Here is a 25,704-nt window from a genome sequence, read left to right on the forward strand (position 1 = left end):
TTTTACCCAACAGGTTGCAGGCAAGGCAGGAACCCTCAAGACAGTCTGGAAGTACGACACGGACGATTCAGTCCACATTGACCCTCTGAAGGACATCCCACCCACCCCCACTCCCTGTCCTGTAACATTGCAATTGTCATGGGTAATCCACCTAGCCTCCACATCCATGAACACTGTAGGCAATTTAGCATGGCATCGCTTCATCCTGGAGGCTCCCTGCCTCCATTCCTGATGAAGGGCTTTTGCCCAAAACGTCGGTTTTCCTGCTCCTCGGATGCTGCCTGACCTGCTGTGCGTCTCCAGCACCATTCTAATCTAGACTATGCACCTAACCTGCACACTTTTAGACTGTGGGAGGAAACCGAAGCACCGGGAGAAAGCCAATGCGGACACAGGGAGAATGAGCAAACTCCACACACCCACCTGATGGTGGAATCAAACCTGGGTCCTTGGCACTGTGAAGCAGCAGTGAGCCATTATGACAAAAAGTATTGAAACGAACATTTGAGAGGCCCAGCGCTGAAATTTATTCATTCCCTTAAATGCCTCACTGACTAAGCCAGCATTTATTGCCCATCCTTAATTGCTGCTTTCTTGAAACACTTACATTCTTTTGGGTGTAGGAATGCCCACCGTTGGTGATATTAGGGAGACAGATTCAGGAATCTGATCTGGGAAAAGAGAGGGGAAGGTGTTATATTACCAAGCCAGGGTGGCATGTGGCTTGGAAGGACTATGATGCTTGATGAGCTACAGGGCCGAATGTCCTCATTCCGCGCTGCTTACCAGCACGAGGCCGGGAGGGGCGGAGATTCAAATACCAACCGCCTCAGCACGAGCGGCTGAACGAAAGCAGGAAAAAGCGGCGACCCGATTGGCGGAGTGGCGAGCGCGAGTCGGGGGCAGAGGTCAAAACCCTTCCCCCGACGATTCCCTCCAAACGGTCACGGTGCGAAAAGAGCGGGAAAAAAACCCTATGCCGTGATTGGAGGAGAGGTGAGCGCACGTGGTGGAAAGGCATGAATGAACTTGAACAGAAATAGCACTCCACCGGTTCTGACCGCTCCACTCGTCACCATCACATTACCTTCAGGCGCGTCCCTAATACATAACACCTGTGCCCTTCTTCTTCCTCAACACCTACACTTGTACCCATGCCCAATCCCTCAAAGAGTCATTTCACTGCGCTCAAGGTGCACTATCAGAGTCCGAGGTGGTATTGCGCACACCACGCAAACTTTCACGTCCACTCGTCAAGGCCGAATGACGGCTAGGAACGGGCAGAATTGGGCGAACAGGAAGGTGGAACTACATTACCCAGAAAGCAGCGGGGAACAATATCACGTGATCGACGTTTCTTACGTCGACAAGTAGTTGCTCGGATGTCGGAGACAGCTCAAGGATATCGAGGGTAAGCGTCAGGAGCGACAACGGCAAGGGAGCATGGCGAAGGAAACGCTGCTCAGGGTAAGACAAGTTAAGTCATTGAACAAGATGGGGGCTCAGTGGTTTGTACTGTTGCCTCCCAGCGCCAGGGACTCGGGTTCGAGTTTGCACCCACAATCCAAAGTTGTGCAGGTTAGGTGAATTGGCCATGCTAAATTGCCCGTAGTGTTCAGAGCTATGCAGGTTAGGTGCATTAGTCAGGGATAAATACAGAGTAGGGGAATGGGCCTGGGTGGGTTACTCTTCGGAGGGTTAGTGTGGACTTGTTGGACCGAAGGGCCTGTTTCCATACTGTAGGGATTCTGATTCTGAAAGCTGTAGCTCATGTTCTTTGACTGGAGTTTGGTTGATAGGGAGGATTACTGCAAACTCAAGCTTATGCTATGTTATGTTAGTAGTTATGCTGGGGGCATTACAGCAGGCTGAGATCTGGTGGTAGTAGGGGTACAATGTGGGCAGTGCTGTATAATGGAAGTACCCCGATTAGGCAGCCCTCTCTGATTGTAATAGGGCAGCTGTGAAGACTACTTTTTCCTATTTTGAATTGTATCATCCTTTATCACTTGTTTCTGCAATAATTCCTGTAATTGAAATGTTTAGGCTTGTGAGTTTTGGGTCATTGCTTACAATGTGACTCAATTTTCGTATTTAGGTCATAGCGATGTACAGCATGGAAACAGACCCTTCGGTCCAACCCGTCCATGCCGACCAGATATCCCAACCCAATCTATTCCCACCTGCCAGCACCCTGCCCATATCCCTCCAAACTCTTCCTATTTATATACCAATCCAAATGCCTCTTAAATGTTGCAATTGTACCAGCCTCCACCACTTCCTCTGGCAGCTCATTCTATACACGTACCACCCTCTGCGTGAAAACGTTGTCCCTTAGGTCTCTTTTATATCTTTCCCCTCTCACCTTAAACCTATGCCCTCTAGTCCTGGACTCCCTGACCCCAGGGAAAAGACTTTGCCTATTTATCCTATCCATGCCCCTCATAATTTTGTATACCTCAATAAGGTGACCCCTCAGCTTCCGACACTCCAGGGAAAATAGCCCCTATAGCTCAAATCCTCTAACCCTGGCAACATGGTAGTAAATCTTTTCTGAACCCTTTCAAGTTTCACAACATCTTTCCAATAGGAAGGAGACCAGGATGGCACGCAATATTCCAACAGTGGCCTAACCAATATCCTGTACAGCCGCAACATGACCTCCCAACTCCTGTACTCAATACTCTGACCAATAAAAGAAAGCATTCCAAACGCCGCCTTCACTATCCTATCTATCTGCGACTCCACTTTCAAGGAGCTATGAACCTGCATTCTAAGGTCTCTTTGTTCAGCAACACTCCCTCGGACCTTACCATTAAGTGTATACGTCCTGCTAAGATTTGCTTTCCCAAAATGCAGCACCTCGCATTTATCTGAATTGAACTCCATCTGCCACTTCTCAGCCCATTGGTCCATCTGGTCCAGATCCTGTTATAATCTGAGGTAACCCTCTTCACTGTCCACTACACCTCGAATTTTGGCATCCTCTGCAAATTTACGAACAGTACCTCTTATGCTTGCATTCAAATCATTTATGTAAATGACAAAAAGTAGAGGACCCAGCACAGATCCTTGTGGCACTTCACTGTTCACAGGCCTCTAGTCTGAAAAACAACCCTCCATCACCACCCTCTTGTCTTCTACCTTTAAGCCAGTTCTGTATCCAAATTGCTAGTTCTCCCTGTATTCCATGAGATCTAACTTTGCTAATCAGTCTCCCATGGGGAACCTTGTCGAACACCTTGCTGAAGTCCATATAGATCACATCTACTGCTCTGCCCTCATCAATCTTCTTTGTTACTTCTTCAAAAAACTCAGTCAGGTTTGTGAGACATGATTTCCCACACATAAAGCCATGTTGACTATCCCTAATCAGTCCTTGCCTTTCCAAATACATGTACATCCTGTCCCTCAGGATTCCCTCCAACAACTTGCCCACCACTGAGGTCAGGCTCACCGGTCTATAGTTTCCTGTCTTTACCGCCCTTCTTAAACAGTGGCACCATGTTAGCCAACCTCCAATCTTCAGGCACCTCGCCTGTGACTATCAATGATACAAATATCTCAGCAAGAGGCCCAGCAGTCACTTCTCTAGTTTCCCACAGAGGTCTTGGGTACACCTAATCAGGCCCTGGGGATTTATCCACCTTTAACCGTTTCAAGACATCCAGCACTTTCTCTTCTGTAATTTAGACATTTTGCAAGATGTCACCATCTATTTCCCGACAGTCTATATTTTCCATATCCTTTTCCACAGTAAATACTGATGCAAAATATTTATTTAGTATCTCCCCCATTTTCTGCAGCTCCACGCAAAGGTTGCCTTGCTGATCTTTGAGGGACTCTATTCTCTCCCTAGTTACCCTTTTGTCCTTAATGTATTTGTAAAAACTCTTTCAATTCTCCTTAATTCTATTTGCCAAAGCTATCTCATGTCCCCTTTTTACCCTCCTGATTTCCCTCTTAAGTATACTCCTACTTCCTTTATACTCTTCTAAGGATTCATTCGAGTAAAAAATGAGGTCTGCAGATGCTGGAGATCACAGCTGCAAATGTGTTGCTGGTCAAAGCACAGCAGGTTAGGCAGCATCTCGGGAATAGAGAATTCGACGTTTCGGCTATCCTGTCTATACCTGGCATATGCTTCCTTCTTTTTCTTAACCAAACCCTCAACTTCTTCAGTCATCCAGCATTCCCTATACCTACCAGCCTTTCCTTTCACCCTGACAGGAATATACTTTATCTGGATACTCGTTATCTCATTTCTGAAGGCTTCCCGTTTTCCTGTCGTCCCTTTACCTGTGAACATCTGCCTCCAATCAGGTTTTGAAAGTTCTTGCCTAATACTGTCAAAATTGGCCTTTCTCCAATTTAGAACTTCAACTTTTAGATCTGGCCTAATACTGTCTAAATTGGCCTTTCTCCAACTTAGAAATTCGTCTTTTGAATCTGGTCTATCCTTTTCCATCTGTTTTAAAACGAATATAATTATGGTCGCGGTCTCAAAATGCTCCCCCACTGGCACCTCAGTCACCTGCCCTGCCTTATTTCTCAAGAGTAGGTCAAGTTTTGCATCTTCTCTAGTAGGTACATCCACATACTAAATCAGAAAATTGTCTTGTGCACACTTAACAAATTCCTCTTCATCTAAAACTTTAACACTATGGCAGTCCTAGTCGATATTTGGAAAGTTAAAATCCCCTACCATAACTACCATACAGATAGCTCTGATCTCCTTACAAGTTTGTTCTCAATTTCCCTCTGACTATTAGGGGGTCTGTAATGCAATCCCAATAAGGTGATTATCCCTTTCTTATTTCTCACTTCCACCCAATTAACATCCCATATTTCCGGGAATATCCTCCCTCAGCACAGCTGTAATGCTATCCTTTATCAAAAATGCCACTCCCCCCTCCTCTCTTGCCTCCCTTTCTATCCTTCCTGTAGCATTTGTTTCCTGGAAATTGTACACGATTTTCACTCCAGTGACTCAATGCAAAGATCAGTTAGGTCTTGTAGGTCCTGTGAAGTGCATAATTAGGTTCCTAAATGTTATCCTGTATCCTGTTCAACTGGCCTCCTGCAAAATGGTTGTGGTTTAGAAGAGAGAGAATGACCACACCTGAGTTTTCTGTCTGAAACAAAATCAGAACTTGCCAGAAAAACTAAGCAGGTCTCGCAGTGTCTGTGGAGAGAGAGCAGAGTTAATGTTTTGGGACCACTGACCGTTCTGAAGCACCCCGGACCTGAAAAACTAACTCTGCTTTCTCTCCACAGATGCTGAGTTTTCCAGCAAATCAGCTTTTGTTTTTGATTTCTAGAATCTGCAGTTCTTATTTTTTTGAGTTTTCTCTTGTTAACATTTTCATCCACATTTCTAATAGTCACCTGAATGCGGTTGTAATTCTGGCTTGCTGGGGTGGATAGAGAGAAAATGTCTATGTATAGCATATTTTATGACCTTGGTGTGTTTTTATCCATCTTGTCCATACCCCTCAATTTTATACACCTCGCAGGCAGTAATGTACTTTGGAAGTGCTGTCACGCTGTCCTGAGTTAAACGGTTATAAATTGACACACCATTTTAGAGAAAAAGTACATAAAGCAATGCAACACTTAAATGTTGGACTGAGCTACCACAATATTGTAAAATAGGATATAGCGACATAAGTAGGCCATTTGGCCCAGCCCTGCCATTCGATATGATCACAGCTGCTTTGATTATCCTCAAATCTCTTGTATTTTCTCATAACCCTTGATTTTTTTTTTACTGATTCAAAATCTACCTCTGACTTGAATACACTTGATGGCACAACTTTGACCGATCTTTGTGGCAAAGAATTCCCCAGATTCTCTATCCTCAAACAGTAAATTTCTCCTAGTTTTTGTGTTGTGTGACCACCTACTGAGATTGATTTGAGTTATTCCACGACCACCTGATGAAGGAGCAGTGCTCAAAGCTAGTGCTTCCAAATTCACCTGTTGGATTATAACCTGGTGTGGTGATTTTTAACTTTGTACTCTGAGATTATGCCCTATAATCTGAGGCTGTCCCACAATGGTGGCACGGTTAGCGCTGCTGCCTCAGTGTCAGGAAAACGGGTTCAATTCCTGCCTCGGGTGACTGTGTCTGTGTGGACTTTGCACGTTCTCCCCGTGTCTGCATGGGTTTCCTCCGTGTTCTCTGGTTTTCTTCCACAATCCAAAGACATGCAAGTCAGGTGAAGTCGCCATGCTAAGTTGCCTATAGTGATAGGCGCATTAGTCAGGGGTAAATATAGGCTAGGATAATGGGTCTGGATGGGTTGCACTTCGGAGGGTCAGCATGGACTTGTTGGGCCGAAGGGCCTGTTTCCACGCTGAAGGGAGTCTAATCTAACCTCTAAAACAAAAAGAGAACTAACCTATCCTCTCAAGACCCTAAGACTCTTAAAGGTTTTGATAATGTCGCTGGTCATATTTCTAAATGCCAATGAGTGCAGATCAAACCTACTCAACCTCTGCTGATAATAAAGCCTTTCCATGCTTGGTATCAACCTGGTGCATTCTTTCTGGATTGCTGCCGATGCCAGTATATATTGCCCCTTAGTAAAGGCGCCATAGAAGTTCATAGTAATCCAGTGGTAGCAGTGTGTACTATCCACAAGATGCATTGCAGAAATTCACCAAAGATCCTTAGGCAGCCCATGACTATTACCATTTAGAAGACCAGTGCAGTCATAGAGCCATAAAGCTGTACAGCATGGAAACAGGTCCTTCGGTCCAATCCGTCCATGCCGACCAGATATCCCAATCCAATCTAGTCCCACCTGCCAGCACGAGGCCCATATCCCTTCAAACCCTTCATAGTCATATACCCATCCAGATGCCTCTTAAATGTTGCAATTGTACCAGCCTCCACCACTTCCTCTGGCAGCTCATTCCATACCCGTATCACCCTCTGTGTGAAAAAGTTGCCTCTTAGGTCTCTCTTATATCTTTACCCTCTTACTCTAAATCTATACCCTCTAGTTCGGGACTCCCTGACCCCAGGGAAAAGACTTTGCCTATTTACTTTATCTATGCCCTAATAGCTTTGTAAACCTCTATAAGGTCACCCTTCAACCTCGGATGCTCCAGGGAAAACAGCCCCAGCCTGTTCAACCTCTCAAATCCTCCAACCCTGGCAACACCCTTGTAAATATTTTCTGAACCCTTTCAAGTTTTACAGGGGAACCTCCATTATCCGAACAAGGTGGGCGGGCACTATTTCGTTCGGATAATTGAGTATTCGGTTAATCGATTCAGTGCCTTTCCTCTGGGGCTCGGAGTTTTCTATTATGTCTGCTCCCTGTTCAGAAAACTAGCAGCAACACAGTGCATGTGAGCCCTTGCCCGCCCCCACATCACTCCACTGGCTGCCCCCAAAAACTTGTCCAACCTTGCCCCCCCACTCCACCCCTGTCCGGCCCTATCCTGACCTTTTTCCACCCCCGCCTCCTCTCCGGGGCAGACAGACTGGACACCAACAACAAGACTGCTGCTGCAAGTGCCTTTTGGGGGATGAGCCTTCAAATAACGTGTGCGCACACGACATTTTCCAGAGAGAGAGAGAGAGATCAGTCATTTAGACGTTGCCTGCGTTCTCATCAGTCCAGGACTGTTCTTGGCAGCACCTTTTAATCACCGTAATCAAAAGACGCAATCAGTGTTGGACACATGTCGGAACCTCTATCTCCTTCGGATAATCTGTTTTTTGATAATTGGTATTCGGGGTTCCCCTGTAGATGCATCGGAACTCCACTGCCACTTGCAAGTTCCTCTCTGAGTCACTCACCATCCTGACTTTGAAATATATCACCATTCCTTCAGTGTCACTGGGTCAAAATCCTGGAATTCCCTCCCGAATGGTATTATGTGTGAACCCACAGAATGTGGAGTGCAGTGGTTCAAGAAGGCAGCTCACCTATCTTTCAAGCAATACACACAGGCCAGCCAGTGATGTCCTCTCCACAAATGAATTAAAACAAAAGACAGCAAGATATGTGAACAGAGTTTAGATCTCATGGAATGCAGGTAGAACCAGCCATTTGGATACAGAACTGGCTCAAAGGTAGAAGACAGAGGGTGGTGGGGTAGGGTTGTTTTTCAGACTGAAGCCTGTGACTAGTGGAGTGCCACAAGGATAGATGTTGGGTCCAATACTTTTTGTCACTTATATAAATGATTTGGATGCAAGCATAAGAGATACAATTAGTAAGTTTGCAGATGACACCAAAATTGGAGGTGAAGTGGACAGGAAGAAGGTTACCTCAGATTACAACAGGATCTGGACCAGATGGGCCAATGGGCTGAGAAGTGGCAGATGGAGTTCAATTCAGATAAATGCGAGGTGTTGCATTTTGGGAAAGCAAATCTTAACAGGACTTATACACTTAATGGTAAGGTCCGAGGGAGTGTTGCTGAACAAAGAGACCTTGGAGTGCAGGTTCATAGCTCCTTGAAAGTAGAGTGGCAGGTAGATAGGATAGCAAAGGCGGCATGTAGTATGCTTTCCTTTATTGGTCAGAGTATTGAGTAGAGGAGTTGGGAGGTCATGTTGCGGTTGTACAGGACATTGGTTAGGACACTGTTGGAATATTATGTGCAATTCTGGTCTCCTTCCTATCGGAAAGATGTTGTGACATTTGAAAGGGTTCAGAAAAGATTTACAAGGATGTTGCCAGGGTTGGAGGATTTGAGCAATAGGGAGAGGCTGAACAGGCTGGGGCTGTTTTCCCTGGAGCGTCTGAGGCTGTGGGGTGACTGTATAGAGGTTTACAAAATTATGAGGGGCATGGATAGGGTAAATAGAGGTCGGGGAGTCCATAACTAGAGGACATAGGTTTAGGGTGAGAGGGGAAAGATATAAAAGAGACCTAAGAGGCAGCTTTTTCATGCAGAGGGTGGTACGTGTATGGAATGAGTTGCCAGAGAAAGTGGTGGAGGCTGGTACAATTGCAACATTTAAGAGGCATTTGGATGGGTATATGAATAAGAAGGGTTTGGAGGGATATGGGCAGGGTGCTGGCAGGTGGGACATGATTGAGTTGGGATATCTGGTTGGCATGGACGGATAGGGCCAAAGGGTCTGTTTCCATGCTGTACATCTCTGACTGCATGACTCAGGTCTGTCGCCTAGTAGTTGGTAGTGGCCTCAAGCACCTCATTGGCTTCATATTTTCTGATGGTAATTAGGAAGGCAAATGTCATGTTGGCTTGTGTTGCAGAAGGCTTCGAGTACTGGAATAAAGAATACTTGCTGAAAATGTACAGGGTTTTGGTAAAGCCGCATCTGAATTACTATGTGCATTTTTAGCCTACCAGTACAGCAAACATTTTATTAATCTGCATCTGTGGGACTAAGAGTGTGCCTATTGATCAAGGGGTCCAAATAATCAATGTAAAAACACAGCCTAAGTATTAGAAATACAATGCAGGGGACATGCACATCACATTATTTTAAGAGATTTATGCTGTAATAAATAATAAAGCAATTTTGCCTGAAATAAAACATACCAGCAGAAAGTATCTCACTCGCTCCCTCGACTGACTACTCTGACATTGCAGAGATCATGATTAGACAGTAAACATCTGGGTATTTGAGATGTATAATTTTTACCAGTTCATAAGATGCTGGTTAAAACAAAGTAGGCTGTATATACTGTACTTGGAGACAAGATTGCAAAAGTTCCCTAAGTTGGTTCTATGTTGACAGACTGAGTAAATTGGGCTTACAATGTTTGGAATTTAGATGAATGAGGAGCCTTCTCATTGTCATAAACATAATTCTGAAGGGGCTTGACAGGGTAGATGCTGAAGGATTGTTTCATTGGTCAGTGAATCTAAAACATGTGTATGGTTTTAGATGAGGGACCGAATGTTTAGAACTGAGATGAGACATTATTTCACTCAGGTGGGGTATGTGAATATTTGAAATTCTGTACCCCAGTGGGTTGTAGGTGCCAAGATGTTGAATATATTCAAGGCTGGCAAAGACTTTTATTTTGTAATTCATTCATGGGTTGAGGGTGTCACTGGCTAGGCCAGCATTTACTGCCAAGCTTTAATTGTCCAGGTGGGAGTCAACCACATTGCTGTAGGCCAGACCAGGTATGGTGGCGGCTTTCTTCCTAAAATATATTAGTGAACCAGAAGGATTTTTTTCCAACAATTGATGAAAGACTCATGGTCTTCAATCCAAGATTTTTTTTATTGAATTCAAATTCCACCATCTGCCACAAAAGATTCGAACCCAGGTCCCCACAACATTTCCTGGGTCTCTGGATTACTAGTCTAGCGATTAAGACCACAAAGTCATTGCCTCCTGTAAACCGAGATTGACATTGAAGTCAGACTTTTTTTTTTGCACTGTCAGGGAATTGAGGGATATGGGAGGATCAGCCATGATCATGTTAAAAGATAAAACACCCTTGACACTAACAACAATGTAGGATAAAATATGCAAGTGTGGGTTCTTGATAAGATTCATGGAATTATACAGCATGAAAACAGACCCTTTGGTCCAACTTGTCCATGCCCACCAGACATCCCAATTTGACCTAGTCCCATTTGCCAATGTTTGTATCGTATTCCTCCAAACCCTTCCTATTTGTGTAGCCATCCAGATGCTTTTTAAATGTTGTAGTTGTGCCAGTCTCCTTCACTTGCTCTGAGCATGCTCCGTACATGCACCACCCTGTGTGAAGAAGTTGTCCCTCAGGTCCCTTGTAACTCTTTCCCTTCTGACCTTAAACCTATGCTATCTAGTTTTGGACTCCCCTTTCCTGGGAAAAAGACCTTGGCTACTCACCTTATCTATGCTCCTCAAGATTTTCTTAAACCTCTATAAAGTAACCCTCAGTCTCAAACACTGCAGGGAAAATAGTTCCAGCTTATTCAGCCTCTTTCTATCGCTCAAACCCTCTTATCCCGGCGACACACAGACACAGACACTCATCAGTATCCTGCCCAGCTGCAACATGATTCCTATACTCCAAACACCATGACACAGATACGGTTGCAGTCATGGGTTAAAAATCAGATGAACAATGTTGGCCTAAATACAGAGTTCATACATTGCTCTGAAGAGTTTCTTGGAGCGACATATTCTGGAACCAGCCAGAGAGCAGGTCATATTAGATATGTAATATTTAATGTGATGAGATGGTTAATCAATCATACTTTAAAGTTACCTCTCGACAACAATGACAATTGCATTTCTTAGAAATTCATTAATTGGATGTAGGTGTCACTGGCTGGCAAGCAATTATTGCCCACCCCTAGTTGTCCTCGAGAAGGTGGTGGTGAGTTATCATCTTGAACCACTGCAAGGCATGTAGCTTAGGTAGACCTGCATTGATATTTTGGTGGTAGTTACTATGTTTTGTCCCAGGATTATTTAAGGAATGACAATATATTTCCAAGTCAGGATGTTGAGTGGCTTGGAGGGGAACTTCCAGATGGTGGTATTTCCATGTATCTGCTGCCTTTCTCATGGATAAAAATGATTTGAGTTTGGAAGGTGCTGTTTAAGGAGCCTTTGAATTTCTGCAGTGCTGTCTCACAGATAATGCACACTGCTGCTGCTGTGTGTTGGTGGTTGAGGAAGTGGATGTTTGTGGATATGGTGCTAATCGAGGGGGCTGTTTTGTCCTGGCTGGTGTCAAGCTTCTTGGGTGATAGAACTCCATTCCTCCAGATAAGTGGGGATTCCATCGCACTCTTGATATGTCCTTTTAAATAGTGGGCAGATTTGGGAGTCAGGAGTGAGTTAATCATTGCAGAATCTTTTTAGTTTCTGAGCTGCTCTTATAACTATTATTGCTATGGCTGGCCCAGACCGGTTTCTGATCAACACTAACCCTCATGTTGATAGTTGTTCAACATGATTTGAATTTTATTGTGGCCCAGCAATGGCTCATTGATCTAGGGATGGGATTGGATATGATGCTTGCTTAGCATTTTGTATAGTGTCAAGATGTGAGAGGTCCTGGATTCAGATCCCAGAGGAGCCCTCATTTCTTGGGCAGCATGGTGGCTCTGTGGTTAGCACATTTGGAGTACTGAGTGTGGTTCTGGTCACCACATTATAGGAAGGATGTGGAAGCTTTAGAAAAGGGTTCAGAGGAGATTCAATCTCCTCAACCCAGCTCTGTGGCTTATCAATGTCCCTCTGTAACCTACAACATCCTTTGTCACTATCCACAACCTTCATGTTGTCCGTAAATTTACTAACCCATTCTTCTGTGCCCTCATCCAGGTCATTTATAAAAATGACAAACAGCAGTGGCCCCTGAACAGATCCTTGCGGTACACCCCTAGTAACTGAACTCCAGGATGAACATTTTCCATCAAACACTGCCCTCTGCCTCCTTTCAGCTATCCAATTTCTGATCCAAACTGTTAAACCGGCCTCAATCTCATGCCTCTGTCTTTGTGCAGTTTGATAACCTTATCAAATATCTTACTGAAATCCATTTACACCACATCAATGACTTTACCCTCATCCACCCATTTGGTCACCTTCTCAAAGAACTTAAGGTTTGTGAGGCACATTGTGCCCTTAACAAAATCATGTTGACTATCCCTAATCAACTTATTCCTATGAAGATGATTATAAATCCTATCTCTTATAACCTTTTCCAACACTCTACCCATAACCGAAGTAAGGCTCGCTGGTCTATAATTGCCAGACTTGTCTCTACTCCCCTCCTTGAGCAAGGGAACAATGTTTGCTATCCTTCAGTCTTCTGGTACTATTCCTGTAGACAATGACAACAAAAAGATCAAAGCCAAAGGGTCAGCAATCCCCCTGGGCTTCCCAAAGAATCCTAAGATAAATCCCATCTGGCCTAGGGGATATGTCTATTTTCATAGTTTCCAGAAGTTCTAAGACCACCACCTTGTGCACCTCAATCCCATCTAGTCTAATAGCTGTGTCTCAGTATTCTCCTTGACAACATCGTCTTTTTCCAGTGTGATTACTGACGAAAAATATTCATTTAGCACTTACTCTCCTCTGACTCCATGCACAACTTCCTGCTACTGTCCTTGATTGACCCCAATCTTACTCTAGTCATTCTTTTATCCCTTATATACCTATAGAAAGCTTTAGGGTTTTTCCTGATCCTATCCACCAACAACCTCCCATGTCTCCTCCACGCTCATCTGAGCACACTCTTTTTAGTTCTTTCCTGGCTACCTTGTAACTCTCAAGTGCCCTAACTGAACCTTCACATCTTATCCTAACAAAAGCTGCCGCCTTCCTCTTGACCAGAGATTCCACTTCCTTAGTAAACCATGGCTCTTGCGCTTGACAATGTCCTCCTTGTCTGACAGGTACATACTTATCAAGGATACACAGTAGCTGTTCCTTGAATAAACTCCACATTTCTATTGTGTCCATTCCCTGCAGTTTCTTTCCCCATCCAACGCATCCTAAATCTTGTCTAATCATCTTGTAGTTGCCTTTTCTGCCAACTGTAGCTCATGCTGTCCGATATATACCTATCTCTTTCCATCACAAAAGTAAACATATCTAAATTGTGGTCACTATCACCAAAGTGCTCACTACCCCCAAATCTAACACCTGGCTGGGTTCATTACCCAGTATCAAATCTAATGTGGCTTCGCCACTGGTAATTGCACTGGAAGGTATGCAAAGGAGATTCACCACGATATTGCCTGGGATGAAGCACATTTATCTATGAAAAGGAGCTGCACACGCTCGGGTTGTTTTCTTTCTTTGTAGCTGAGAATGTTGAAGGGGAACCTGATAGACGTATATAAAATTATGGGGGGGATGGATAGGGTACATAAAAAGCAGCTATTCTCCTGCTCTGGTGAGAGGCAGGGGCTTTAGAGGGAATTTGAGAAAAATTGTTTTCACCCAGAGGGTTTTGGGGATCTGGAATGCAGTGCTTGGGAGGGTAATTAGGAGAAGTAACCTCAACTTTTTAAAAAGTACTTGGATGCACACTTGAAATACCATAACATTCAAGGCATCGCGATGATTGTAAATTGAGTAGTTTTGGCAGCACAGACTTGATGGGCCAAAGGCCTTTTCTGTATTCTGGGTATGCAAGTGTTGAATTCATGGAGTTGGTGACATAGTGGTAAATTGCTAAACTGGTAATCTGGAGTCCCAGACAAATATAATGGGAAATGAGTTTAAACTCTACTATGGCAGATGGTGAAATTTGAATTCCATACAAAAAAAAACCCTAAAATTTAAAAGCTGACTTCGTGGCAACCATGTCCTGTGACCATGACCATGTTGATTGTCCTAAAAACCCATCTTGTTCAAACATTTTTTTTCAGAGAAGGAAATCAGCCATCCTTACCTGGTCTGGCCTGTGTGTGACCACAGGCCTGTAGGAATGTGGTTGACTAATAACTGCCCTCTGGGCAATTAAACATGGGCAATAAATGCTGATGTAGCTGGCAGCAACACTTAGAATGAATAAAACTAAATGAAAATGTTAAACCTTTTGGTAATACAGGGCATTGGTGAAACCGTGTCTCAAGTGCTGTGGACATCTTGGTTTCCTTTTTTTTTAAAGGAAGGATATAAATGTTTTGGATGGGTGTCTCTTTTTTAAACTTAGGACAGAGATAAAAATCTTTTAGTCGGCTGTAAGATTTTGGATCTCTAACTCATTAGATAGTGGAGGTGGGGTCACTGAATATTTAAGTTTGTTTGTTTAAACAATAGTATAAGAGGCCATCAAAAATGGCGGGAATGTGAGATTTTAAACTCAAACCGATCAGCCATGATTTTATTGAATGGTAGTGCAAGTTTGAGGTCAAATGGTACTTCAGCTCCTAGTTCTTGGTTGGGTTTATTTAGTCAGAATGTTTATGCTGCCATAAGCAAAATGTGCTATTATTAAATATTAATTAATATGCACTTTTAAAATTTTTTTATAATCTATTTTTTCTTAATAAAAATATATTTTTAAATAGTACACCAAATACAAAACAGTACAAAACTAAACCCAAATAATAAAAGAATTCCCCAACCCACCCTCCTATACGAATGTATAAACATAGAGAAGTATAAAATTAAAAAAAAACTAAACTAGCTATTTAACTAAATAAATACCTAATAACAAACAAATACATACATTCACAGTTCCTCCTCCCTGAATATTGGACTCATGAAACACAATCGTTATGGCTATATAAAAGCCCTTGTTAATGTGGCAGATAAATCTGTGTCTAGGTATTTCAAAAAGGGCTGAAGTGTCTTGTAAAATTTCAGTTTTGTGGTGTACCATATTTGTGAAAAAATCCAGGGGAATATTCTCCATAACAATCTTCCGCCAACCTGACAGATCTGGGGGTTTTTTCTGATATCCAACCTAGCAAGATATTGAAAAGTTTTGCCTTATGCGAATCTGCAGGAAATACAATGGGTAGGTTCAAAAGGAGCGAAATAGGTCCTTCTCCACCCCTACACCCCTCCATTGCATCCACCACAGCGCTCCAATATGTTTGAAGCCTGTCACAAGACCGAAGACATACAGACATTGCAGTTGGGACATGCTGAAGATACCCCTGGTTTAAATTTTGACGAACGGTCTGGGGCGAAGTGGATCCTGTGGAGAATCTTCAACTGTAAAGAATGGGTCCTACTGCAAATTGATGTCTTCCTTGCATTCTCCCAAATATCCTCACATACCTCTGAAAAAACTTCAACACCCAGCTCTCTTACCCACTTGCAGAGTCGATCAGACTCAGGCACCCCTCAATTGGTGGTATAGAGTGTACTCTTAGCTCTTAGTACCCCTCTTTCTATGTCAGATTTGTAGGGGTCAGTCAAAAGTATGATCCTTTTTTGAATAAAATCCCTAACTTGAAAAAAAAACGAAAGAGGTCTCTATTAGGTAACTCGTACTTCCGTGCTAACTGATCGAAGGACATCATTACGTCTCCCTCAAATAAATCACCTGTGAAAGATATACCCCTAGCTGCCCAATGTTTAAATCCTGAATCTGTCATACCTGTTTGAAAACTCTGCATACCCACTAAAAGTGTAAACAAAGATATTTTGCCAATATTACTTTCCCTCTGCCGAATTGCCCTCCATGCTTTAACAGTATTGATGACTATTGGGTGATGGCAATATTCCCTAACTGTCCTCACCTTGTCCAAAAACAGCAAACTGGTAAGGGGGCACCTTGCCTGGGAGACTTCGATATCTAGCCACTGACTCACTCGCCTAGGTCAAAAGCGAGCTTACCTGGTAATTTTTAATGTCCGGAAGGTCTGTTCTCCCCCCCCCCCGGCTATAATAAGTGCTAACCGACCCAACCATGAGACTGGAAGTGCCTCCCATCTTTGTAGATCTTGTTTAATTTTTTCAAATAATTGAGTAAAATTGGCTTTGAACAGCCAATCCAGAACTGGAGTAATGAATATGCCCAAATACACAAAACCCCCCTGTGACCACCTAAATGGGAATCTATAGTCACTCGAGCCAACTCTTTCATAAGACCACCCATAGGCATAGCCTCTGATTTAGCAAAATTAATCTTATACCCTGAAAAAGCGTGTGAATGCATTGTATCAGGCAAGGTACCGAGACTGCTGGATTTGTCAAGAAAATTAGAACATCATCTGCATACAGCGAGATCATATGTATTTTTGACCCCACTTCTGGAGCTGATATATTGAGATCCCCACGAATGGCCTCTGCCAACAGTTCAATCTCCAGCATAAAAAGTAATGGTGAAAGGGGACAGCCCTGCCGGCTGCCCGTAGAAATATTAAAATTGCTTGATCGTACCCTGTTGGTAATAACTGCAGCGAGCGGTACACTGTAGAGAACCTTTATCCATCTTATGAAAACTTCGCCCAGACCAAACTGGTCTAGTGTATAGAAAAGGTACGGCCACTCAACTCAGTCAAATGTCTTCTCTGCATCTAAAGAAATCACCAATCCCTGTATTGACTGCTGTTGGCATGCGTGAATTGTGTTAAGCAGCCTCCTAACGTTATTGGAGGATCTGCGACCCTTTATGAAGCCCGTCTGATCCTCTTTAATAATAGAGGGTAACACTGTCTCCAGCCTTAACGCAAGAGCCTTAGAGAGGATCTTTAAAGTCCACATTTAAGAGCGAGATGGGCCTGTATGAAGCACAGTCTTCCAGATCCTTCCCTTTTTTTAAGGATAAGTGAAATATTGGCCTCTCTCAGAGATGGTGGGAGACAAACATGACCATATGAATCATTAAACATATTCAGCATCAGGCCTGACAGTATACTTATAAATTCCTGATAGAATTTCTTGGGAAGTCCGTCAGGCCCGGGCGCCTTTCCACTCTGAAGCTGCCTCACAGCTTCCTGCACTTCTTGCTCTGATAATGAGGCATTGAGAAAGGACTGTTATTCAGGAGTCACACCCGGGAGCTTGACATCTCTTAAAACTAGCGTTCGGAGTGCTGCTCCTTCATCAGTTTGATGTGGAGGTTAAGATCATGCTCGCAGAATTTATGGCCAAATGAGTCCAGTGTCATGCAGATGTGATACAGTAAACAATCTTAAATTAAAACTTTCATCTTTTATAATGAGTATGCTGGTTTCTGTTCTTTGATTATGTTTATCCCAGAACTATTTTTAAATTTTATTCTCAAGATAGCTCAGCTTTTTAAATAATAGGTGTGAAGTCTGTGCCCCAATGCTATGTCAGAATGACAAACCCTCTGTATAGTATTAGTTTTGCATGGATTTATGCAGTTTTTGAGCAAAGTAAAATGTAATTCTGCAGAAACAAATTCACCCCATAAGCTTGTGCGTGTGCATGAAGGGCGTATATGTGTGTGCATATGAAAGAGAACTTATGTATGAAGGAGGGTCTGTGTGGGTGTGAGAGTATGTAGCGGGTCTGTGTTTGAGAGTGTGTATCGTGCAGTGGGGTCGCCTGTTGTGAGATGAACCCAAGGTCCAGGCCTTTCCATGGGTACCGAACTTTGCTATCGGTTTCTGCTCAGCCACTCTGCATTGTTGCTTGTCCTGAAGTCCGCCTTAGATGAACGAAGGTCCAAGGCCGAATGTCCCGGACTGCTGAAGTGTTTCCCACCTGGGAGGGAACACTCCTCCCTAGTGTGTGTTGTGTGGTGTCCATTCATCTCTTGTCTTTGCCTCTACTCAGTCTCGCCAATGTACCATGCCTCAGGGCATCCTTGCCTGCAACAAGTAGACACATTAAACAAAGTTGAGTTGATGAAATGTCCAGACCGTTAAGTGGAAAGTTATTTTCTTAGTTTTTTTTGATTTTAGCAATTATGACACACTACCTGGAGGGTGAAGTTGTTCCTTAATTCGCAGTTGGTCAGGTGGACCTGGGTCTTTTGCATAAATTCCTTTCATTAAGCTTTCTTGGTTTTTCTGTCTTTCCTCCACTATGGGGGAATTTGAATGAATTATTGTCACTTGCATTTTATAGTGGATACTATTTCAAAGTACAGTGAAAAGCTTCAACTGTCACCACAATCCAGTGCTATTTTGAATAATTTAAGAATAAAAAGGTATAATTGAAAGAGTCTATATTTGTTCTGTCACCACTTCCATGAGACCCGAGTTGGCTTTCCAGTGATACAACACCTGCGCTGCCACCTCATTGCTGCTGGCAACGGTCCCACCAAAGCAGGAATCTCCACTCTCTTTTTAGAGAAGTGGGAGAGAATTGTTTTCTGTCTGCAGTGTCTTCTCTTCTGTTGGCATTTATAGCTTTTTAACACTGCAGCTCAATCAATCAGAGGACAGTTGTCAGGCAGAATCTTTTAACGTGAAAGATTGTTGGTACTGCTCAGTCTTGAATTCTGCTTCTTATGACTTCAAAAAGTAATGTTATATTTCACAGCTGAGCAATATGTGCAGCATTTGATTTGCAAATCGCAAAACTTTAATGGCACTCAAGGTACAGCAGGAGAAAGTGAGGACTGCAGATGCTGGAGATCAGAGCTGAAAAAGTGCAGCAGGTCAGGCAGCATCCAAGGAGAAGGAGAATTGACGTTTCGGGCATGAGCCTGAAGAAGGGCTCATGCCCTAAAGGCCAATTTTCCTTCTCCTTGGTTGCTGCCTGACCTGCTGCGCTTTTCTATCAACACATTTTCAACTCAAGGTACAGCAGTCAACTTCTGTTTCTGTTTAGTGGCAAAAATGAAAATATGTGCTCTTTTATAGTCACTGAGGCACTGCTTCACTGTAAAAGGTTCCATCTTTCTGAAACCCAATCTGCGCGCTCAGGAGAATGTAACATACATCCCATAGCATTCTTCAAAGAAAAGTGGGGGTGTAATCCTTTGGTCACCTGGCTAATATTTGTTTCTTGACCAGTATCACCAAGTCTACGCTTGTTGGATCTGCTGTTAGCATATTTGCCACTTCCATAATATTTAGTGACTTTCCTTCACACGATGTTGGACTTAGAGCAAGCTTGCATTTATAAACTGTCTCAATCTTTCCTTTGTTGTGTACTAATGCCTGTAAATATGGATCTGGATCTGGATCTGGATCGTTTGGTCACTAATCTTCCTCTGCTGGTGCATTTGATAATATTGTTTTAATATCTGCTGACTGACTACGACTTTACAATGTCATTGATCTGTGCCAATAGAAAAATGGAGGTCCCCCTCAAACACAACCATGCCGAATCATACAACAAACATAGAGACCTAATCTATGTTAACCATTCCTCACCAACATATATAGCAACGATATATAGTTAACATACATCCTTCACCTTTGCCCTACCGTCCTGTGCGATCAGCCCTGACTGCCTGACATAATTCAGACTGTTCTTGAAGAACAACTATAAATAGTTGCACCAATCTGCAATGTCAGCACAGAATAATGAGGAATGTTGACACTGACTTGTCTGTTCTGATGATAGTAATTTATCCCTCTTTTTTGTTCCCTCTCCGCTCCCCAGTCTTCTCTTTTCTTAAAGTTTCAACTGATTTTTATTTAGAAATATTTTCAATTAATTTCACAATGTAGGTAGAGAGCCATTGGGTCTGTGTCAGCTCAATGCTGATTGGTTTTGAAGGCTTCAAAACCAATCTACTTGTCTCTCCATCTTGCCACAGCCCTGTGTCAATCTAAAAATAATCCTATGGTCCTCCTGCATCAATATCAACCTAATCCCCTCTCTAGCCTTGTATGATGCACTAAGTTTTGGCCTTATATTCCATTTGCACTGAAATAAAAAAAAAGGGAGGTTTTGTTAAACTGTTACAAAAATCTAATCAGATCACAGCTAAGATACTTGAACAGTTTTGTGCCCCTTACGTCTGAAGCAATATGTATACAGCTAGAGAAGGTTCATTAGGCTGATACAAAAGTTAAGTAGGAGCAAGACAAGGCAATTCAGCCCCTCGAGCCTGCTCTGCCATTCAGTATGATATCGTGGATTTCATCTCTGTTACAACTCCACTTCCTTGGCTACTCCGCTAAGAATTAAAGATCTATCTATCACTATCTTAAATTTCCTCAATGTCCCAGCATCCACCTTACTCTGGGCAAGCACCCTCACAACGCACAGCCTCCACTCCCTTTGCTCCAACCCCGACCTCACCATCAAGCCAGTGGATAAAGGGGGTGCAGTGGTAGTCTGGCGCACTGACCTCTACACTGCTGAAGCCAGGCGCCGCCACCTACCGCCCCCTCGACCATGACCCCCCCCCCTTCACCAAACCATAATCTCCCAGACCATACAGAACATCATCATTTCAGGAGATCTCCCACCCACAGCTTCCAACCTCATAGTCCGGGAACCCTGCAGTGTCCGGTTCTGCCTCCTTCCCAAGATCCACCAGCCTGACCTCCCTGGTCGACCCATTGTCTCAGCATGCTCCTGCCCCACTGAACTCCCCTCGACCTACCTCGACACTGTCCTATCCCCCCCCTAGTCCAGGAACTCCCCACATATGTTCGAGACACCACCCATACCCTCCACTTCCTCCAAGACTTCCGTTTCCCCGGCCCCCAATGCCTCATCACCATGGATACCCATTCCCTCTACACCTCCATCCGCCATGACCAGGCTTCCAAGCCCTCCATTTCTTCCTCTCCAGATGTCCCCAACAATGTGCTTCCACCGACCTTCTCATTTGTTTGGCTGAACTGGTCATCACCCTCAACAATTTCTCCTTCGAATCCTCCCTCTTCTTCCAGACCAAAGGGATAGCCATGGGCACTAGCTATGCCTGTCTGTTCGTTGGCTACGTAGAACAGTCCATCTTCCGTAGCTACACCGGCAACACTCCCCACCTCTTCCTCCGCTACATTGACTGCATTGGCACCAGCTCGTGCTGCCATGAGGAGGTTGAGCAATTCATCAACTTCACCAACACATTCCACCCTGACCTTAAATTTACCTGGACCATCTCTGACACCTCCCTCCCCTCCCTGGACGTCTCCATCTCCATTAATGACAACTGATTTGACGCTGACATTTTTTACAAACCCACCAACTCCCACAGCTACCTGGATCACACCTCTTCCCACCCTACCTCTTGCAAAAATGCCATCCCGTATTCCCAATTTCTCTGTCTCTGCTATATCTGCTCCCAGGAGGACCAGTTCCACCACAGAACACACCAGATAGCCGCCTCCTTTAGAGATCACAATTTCCCTTCCCACGTGGTTAAAGATGCCCTCCAACGCATCTTGTCCACATCCCCTACCTCCGTCCTCAGACCCCACTCCTCCAACCATAACAAGGACAGAACGCCCTTGGTGCTCACCTACCACCCAACCAACCTTCACATAAACCGCATCATCCGCTGACATTTCTGCCACCTCCAAACGGACCCCATCTCCAGGGATATATTTACCTCCCCACCCCTTCCGCCTTCCGCCAAGACCATTCCCTCCGTGACTACCTGGACAGGTCCACGCCCCCCCCCCCCCCCCCCAACAAGTCCTGGCACACTCCCCTGCTACCGCCGGAATTGCAAAGCCTGCGCCCACACCACCTCCCTCCACTCCAACCAAGGCCCCAAAGGAGGCTTCCACATCCATCAAGTTTTACCTGTACATCCACCAATATCATTTATTGTATCCGTTGCTCACGATGCAGTCTCCTCTCCATTGGGGAGACTGGGCGCCTCCTAGCAGAGCGCTTTAGGGAACATCTGTGGGACACCCGCACCAATCAGCCACACCACCTGTGGCCCAACATTTCAATCCCCCTCCCACTCAGCCAAGGACATGGAGGTCCTGGGCCTCCTTCAGCGCCGCTCCCTCACTACCCGACGTCTGGAGGAAGAACGCCTCATCTTCTGCCTCGGAACACTTCGACCCCAGGGCATCAATGTGGACTTCACCAGTTTCCTCATTTCCCCAAACTCCTCCTTTCCACCCCCCCCCCCCCCAAACTCACCCCAGTTCTAAACTTCCAGCTCAGTACTGTCCCCATGACTTGTCTTATTGAGCTATCTTCCTTTCCACCTATCCACTCCACCCTCTTCTCTGAACTATCACCTTCATCCCCACCCCCACTCACCAATGTACTCTATGCTACTTTCTCCCCACCCCCACCCTGCAGGCCCTCTGCCTGTATTCCTGATGAAGGGCTTTTTGCCCGAAATGTCAATTTTCCTGCTCGGATGCTACCTGAACTGTTGTGCTTTTCCAGCACCACTCTAGTCTAGACTCTGGTTTCCAGCATCTGCAGCCCTTGTTTTTACCTAGTTTACTTCAGTAAAGCCTTTGATAAGGTTCCATATAGTAGGCTGTTGGAGAAAATGCAGAGGCATGGGATTGAGGGTGATTTAGCGGTTTGGATTAGAAACTGGCTTTCTGAAAGAAGGCAACGAGTGGTGGTTGATGGAAAATATTCAGCCTGAAGTCCCGTTTACTAGTGGTGTGCCACAGGATCTGTTTTGGGACCACTGCTGTTTGTCATTTTTATAAATGACTTAGACGCAGGCGTAGGTGGATGGATTAGTAAGTTTGCAGATGACAGTAAAGTTGGTTGAGTAGTGGACAGTGTGGAAGAATGTTGCAGGTTGCGGGGTACTTGGATAAACTGCAGAATTGAGCTGAGAGGTAGCAAATAGAGTTCAATGCAGCCAAATGTGAGGTGATGCATTTTGCCAACAATAACAGGAAGGCAGGGTACTGGATCAATGGAAAGATTCTTGGTAGTGTGGATGTGCAGAGGGATCTTGGTGTCCATGTACATAGATCCCTGAAAGTTGCCACCCAGGTTGATAGTGCTGTTAAGTAGGCACACGGTGTTAGGTTTCATTGGTAGAAGGATTGAGTTCCTGAGCCGCAATGTCATGCTGCAACTATACAAACTGCTAGTGCGGCTGCACTTGGAATATTGTGTACTGTTCTGGTCCCCATATTTCGGGAAGGATGTGGAAGCATTAGAAAAGGTGCAGAAGAGATTTACCAGGATGTTGCCTGGTCTGGAGGGAAGGTCTTATGAGGAAAGGCTGAGCGACTTGGGTCTGTTCTCCTTAGAAAGAAGGTGGCTAAGATGGGATTTGATAGAGACATACAAGATGATCAGAGGATTAGATGGGGTAAACAGTGAAAATCTTTTTCCTAGGATGGTGATACCTGCTTGTACGAGGGGGCATAATTACAAACTGAGGGGTGATAGATTTAGGACAGATGTCAGAGGCAGGTTCTTTACGCAGAGAATGGTAAGGGTGTGGAATGCCCTACCTGCCAAGGTAGTTAACGCAGCCATATTAGGGAGATTTAAACAATCCTTGGACAAGCACATGGATGATGATGGGATAGTATAAGAGGACGAGCTGAGAATCGTTCACAGGTCAGCACAACATTGAGGGCCGAAGGGCCCGTACTGTGTTGTATTGTTCTAAGTGAATTCCATAGGTTCACAACCCTTTGAGAAATAATTTCTTCTCATCTGTTTTTTAATCTGCTCTCCCTTATCTTTAAACTATGACTTCTCATTCTAGATGCTTCCACAAAAGGAAGCATCCTCTCTGTCTACATTTTGTCCCCTTTTTTTAGTAACTCGTACATCTCAGGATCTCTTTTCATTTTTCTAAACTCCAGAGAATATAGGCCTAAACCATTCAATTTCTCTTCATTTAAACCTATCCCACCTCTGAGAAGTTAAAGGGTTAATTTGTTCTACTGGCCTGCAAGAAATTTGATGCCCTGGGGGTAGGATGGTTTCTCTGTCTTGCAGGTAGAACGTAAAAAATTTGGCATTGTCATCTCCTACTGTTCCAAGTGATTTTATATAACCATCTCCAACTATTCAAAATTAATAAGAACATTGCAGTTAAAAATTTTGATCACACCCTGCAGCTTAAAAAAAAATTACACCAGATCTTGCCATTAAGGAATAATTTACATCGCATTGTATCTGGAAATAAATCAAATCACTACATTGTGTCTTGAGTGGCATGTGACTATGGAGGTGTGGCAGGGGGCTATCTCTTGCATGCATGATTGACTGATATAAAACCTTAGTTGTTTGAGCAATTCTGGCTCAGAGCTGGAGTCTGCGTTTTGAATAATGCAAGATGTAAGGGAGGGGGAGAGTTACCTGTAGCTGTGTTTCAGAAGATAGCTCCATGATTAACTACATTGAATTCAATCAGTGATCAAAGGTGGGAGGGTATGGCTACCAGCAAGGCAGGAAGAGGGATCCTTAAACTAGTGTTGAGTTGTCTAATGGGGTTGAGATTCTTGCACACTGGCTGGTTGAGCGTGTAGGCTAGAGGGAGGGTAACTGTCAATAAGCATGATGGTATGGCAACCCATTCAAGAGGAGGGAGAAAAAGAAATATAATTGTTATCGAGGATAGTATTACCAGGGGAATAGACAGTGTCCAGGATTGAGTGTCATAACGGCAGGTTTGCCTGTTTCGTGTCCTGGTTCAGGATATTTCATTGGGGCTGCTTTGATTGGGAGAGAAAAGATCCAGTTATCATGGTTCATATAGCTACCAACAATATCAATAGAAAGCAGACATTCTGCTGAATTAAACTAAATTTATTATCACATGTACCAAGGCACAGTGAAAAGCTTTGTCTTGTGAGCAATACAAGCAGATCAGAGTTAAATAGCTCATAGGTAAACAGCAGGCAGGTCAGAGCTAAGTAACATATTTACCTAAATAATAGGTAAACAGCAGCAAAGACAAAAACACAGGAACAGATGAATATTAAGAGTTTTTGAGTCCATTCAGTGTTCTAACATCAGTAGGGTAGAAACCGTTTTGAAATCAGCTGGTGCGTGTGTTCAGACATCTGTACCTTTACCCCCAATGGTAGAGGTTGTAGAAAAACTTTGCCAGGGTGCGATGAATCTTTTGAGAATACTGGCGACCTTTCCTTGACAGCGGGCCTGGTGGATGGATTCTGTAGATGGGAGGTTGGCCTTTGTGATTGTCCATACAATTATACAGTCCATATGATGGATAGAAAAGAGTAGTGGGGATGCTGAGGGAATTATGTGCAGCTTAGGGGCTAAATTAGCAGAACCAAAAAGGTGGTAATTTCCAAATCATCACTGAGTCTTGGAGATGTGCAACATGAAAACAGACCCTTTGGTCCAACCCGTCTATGCCAACCAGCTATCCCTATCCAATCTAGTCCCACCTGACAGCACCTGGCCTATATCTCTCCAAATCTTTCCTATTCATATACCAATCCAGATGCCTTTTAAATGTTGCAATT

The 25,704-nt window shown here is 44.0% G+C and overlaps 1 protein-coding gene across 1 annotated transcript in view; it reads left to right on the top strand.

Annotated features, from left to right (window-relative positions):
* Window positions 1-1,370: 1,370 nt before the first annotated feature.
* Window positions 1,371-25,704, top strand: part of adck5 (aarF domain containing kinase 5) — a 137,275-nt gene continuing 112,941 nt past the window's right edge. Inside the window, exon 1 of the mRNA XM_060825663.1 lies at window positions 1,371-1,467. Coding sequence (XP_060681646.1) covers window positions 1,444-1,467 — 24 coding nt within the window. The 5' untranslated portion in view covers window positions 1,371-1,443. The remainder of the gene's footprint in view (window positions 1,468-25,704) is intronic.

Source organism: Hemiscyllium ocellatum, chromosome 5 (assembly GCF_020745735.1).
Source record: "Hemiscyllium ocellatum isolate sHemOce1 chromosome 5, sHemOce1.pat.X.cur, whole genome shotgun sequence".
Lineage (NCBI taxonomy): Eukaryota > Metazoa > Chordata > Chondrichthyes > Orectolobiformes > Hemiscylliidae > Hemiscyllium > Hemiscyllium ocellatum.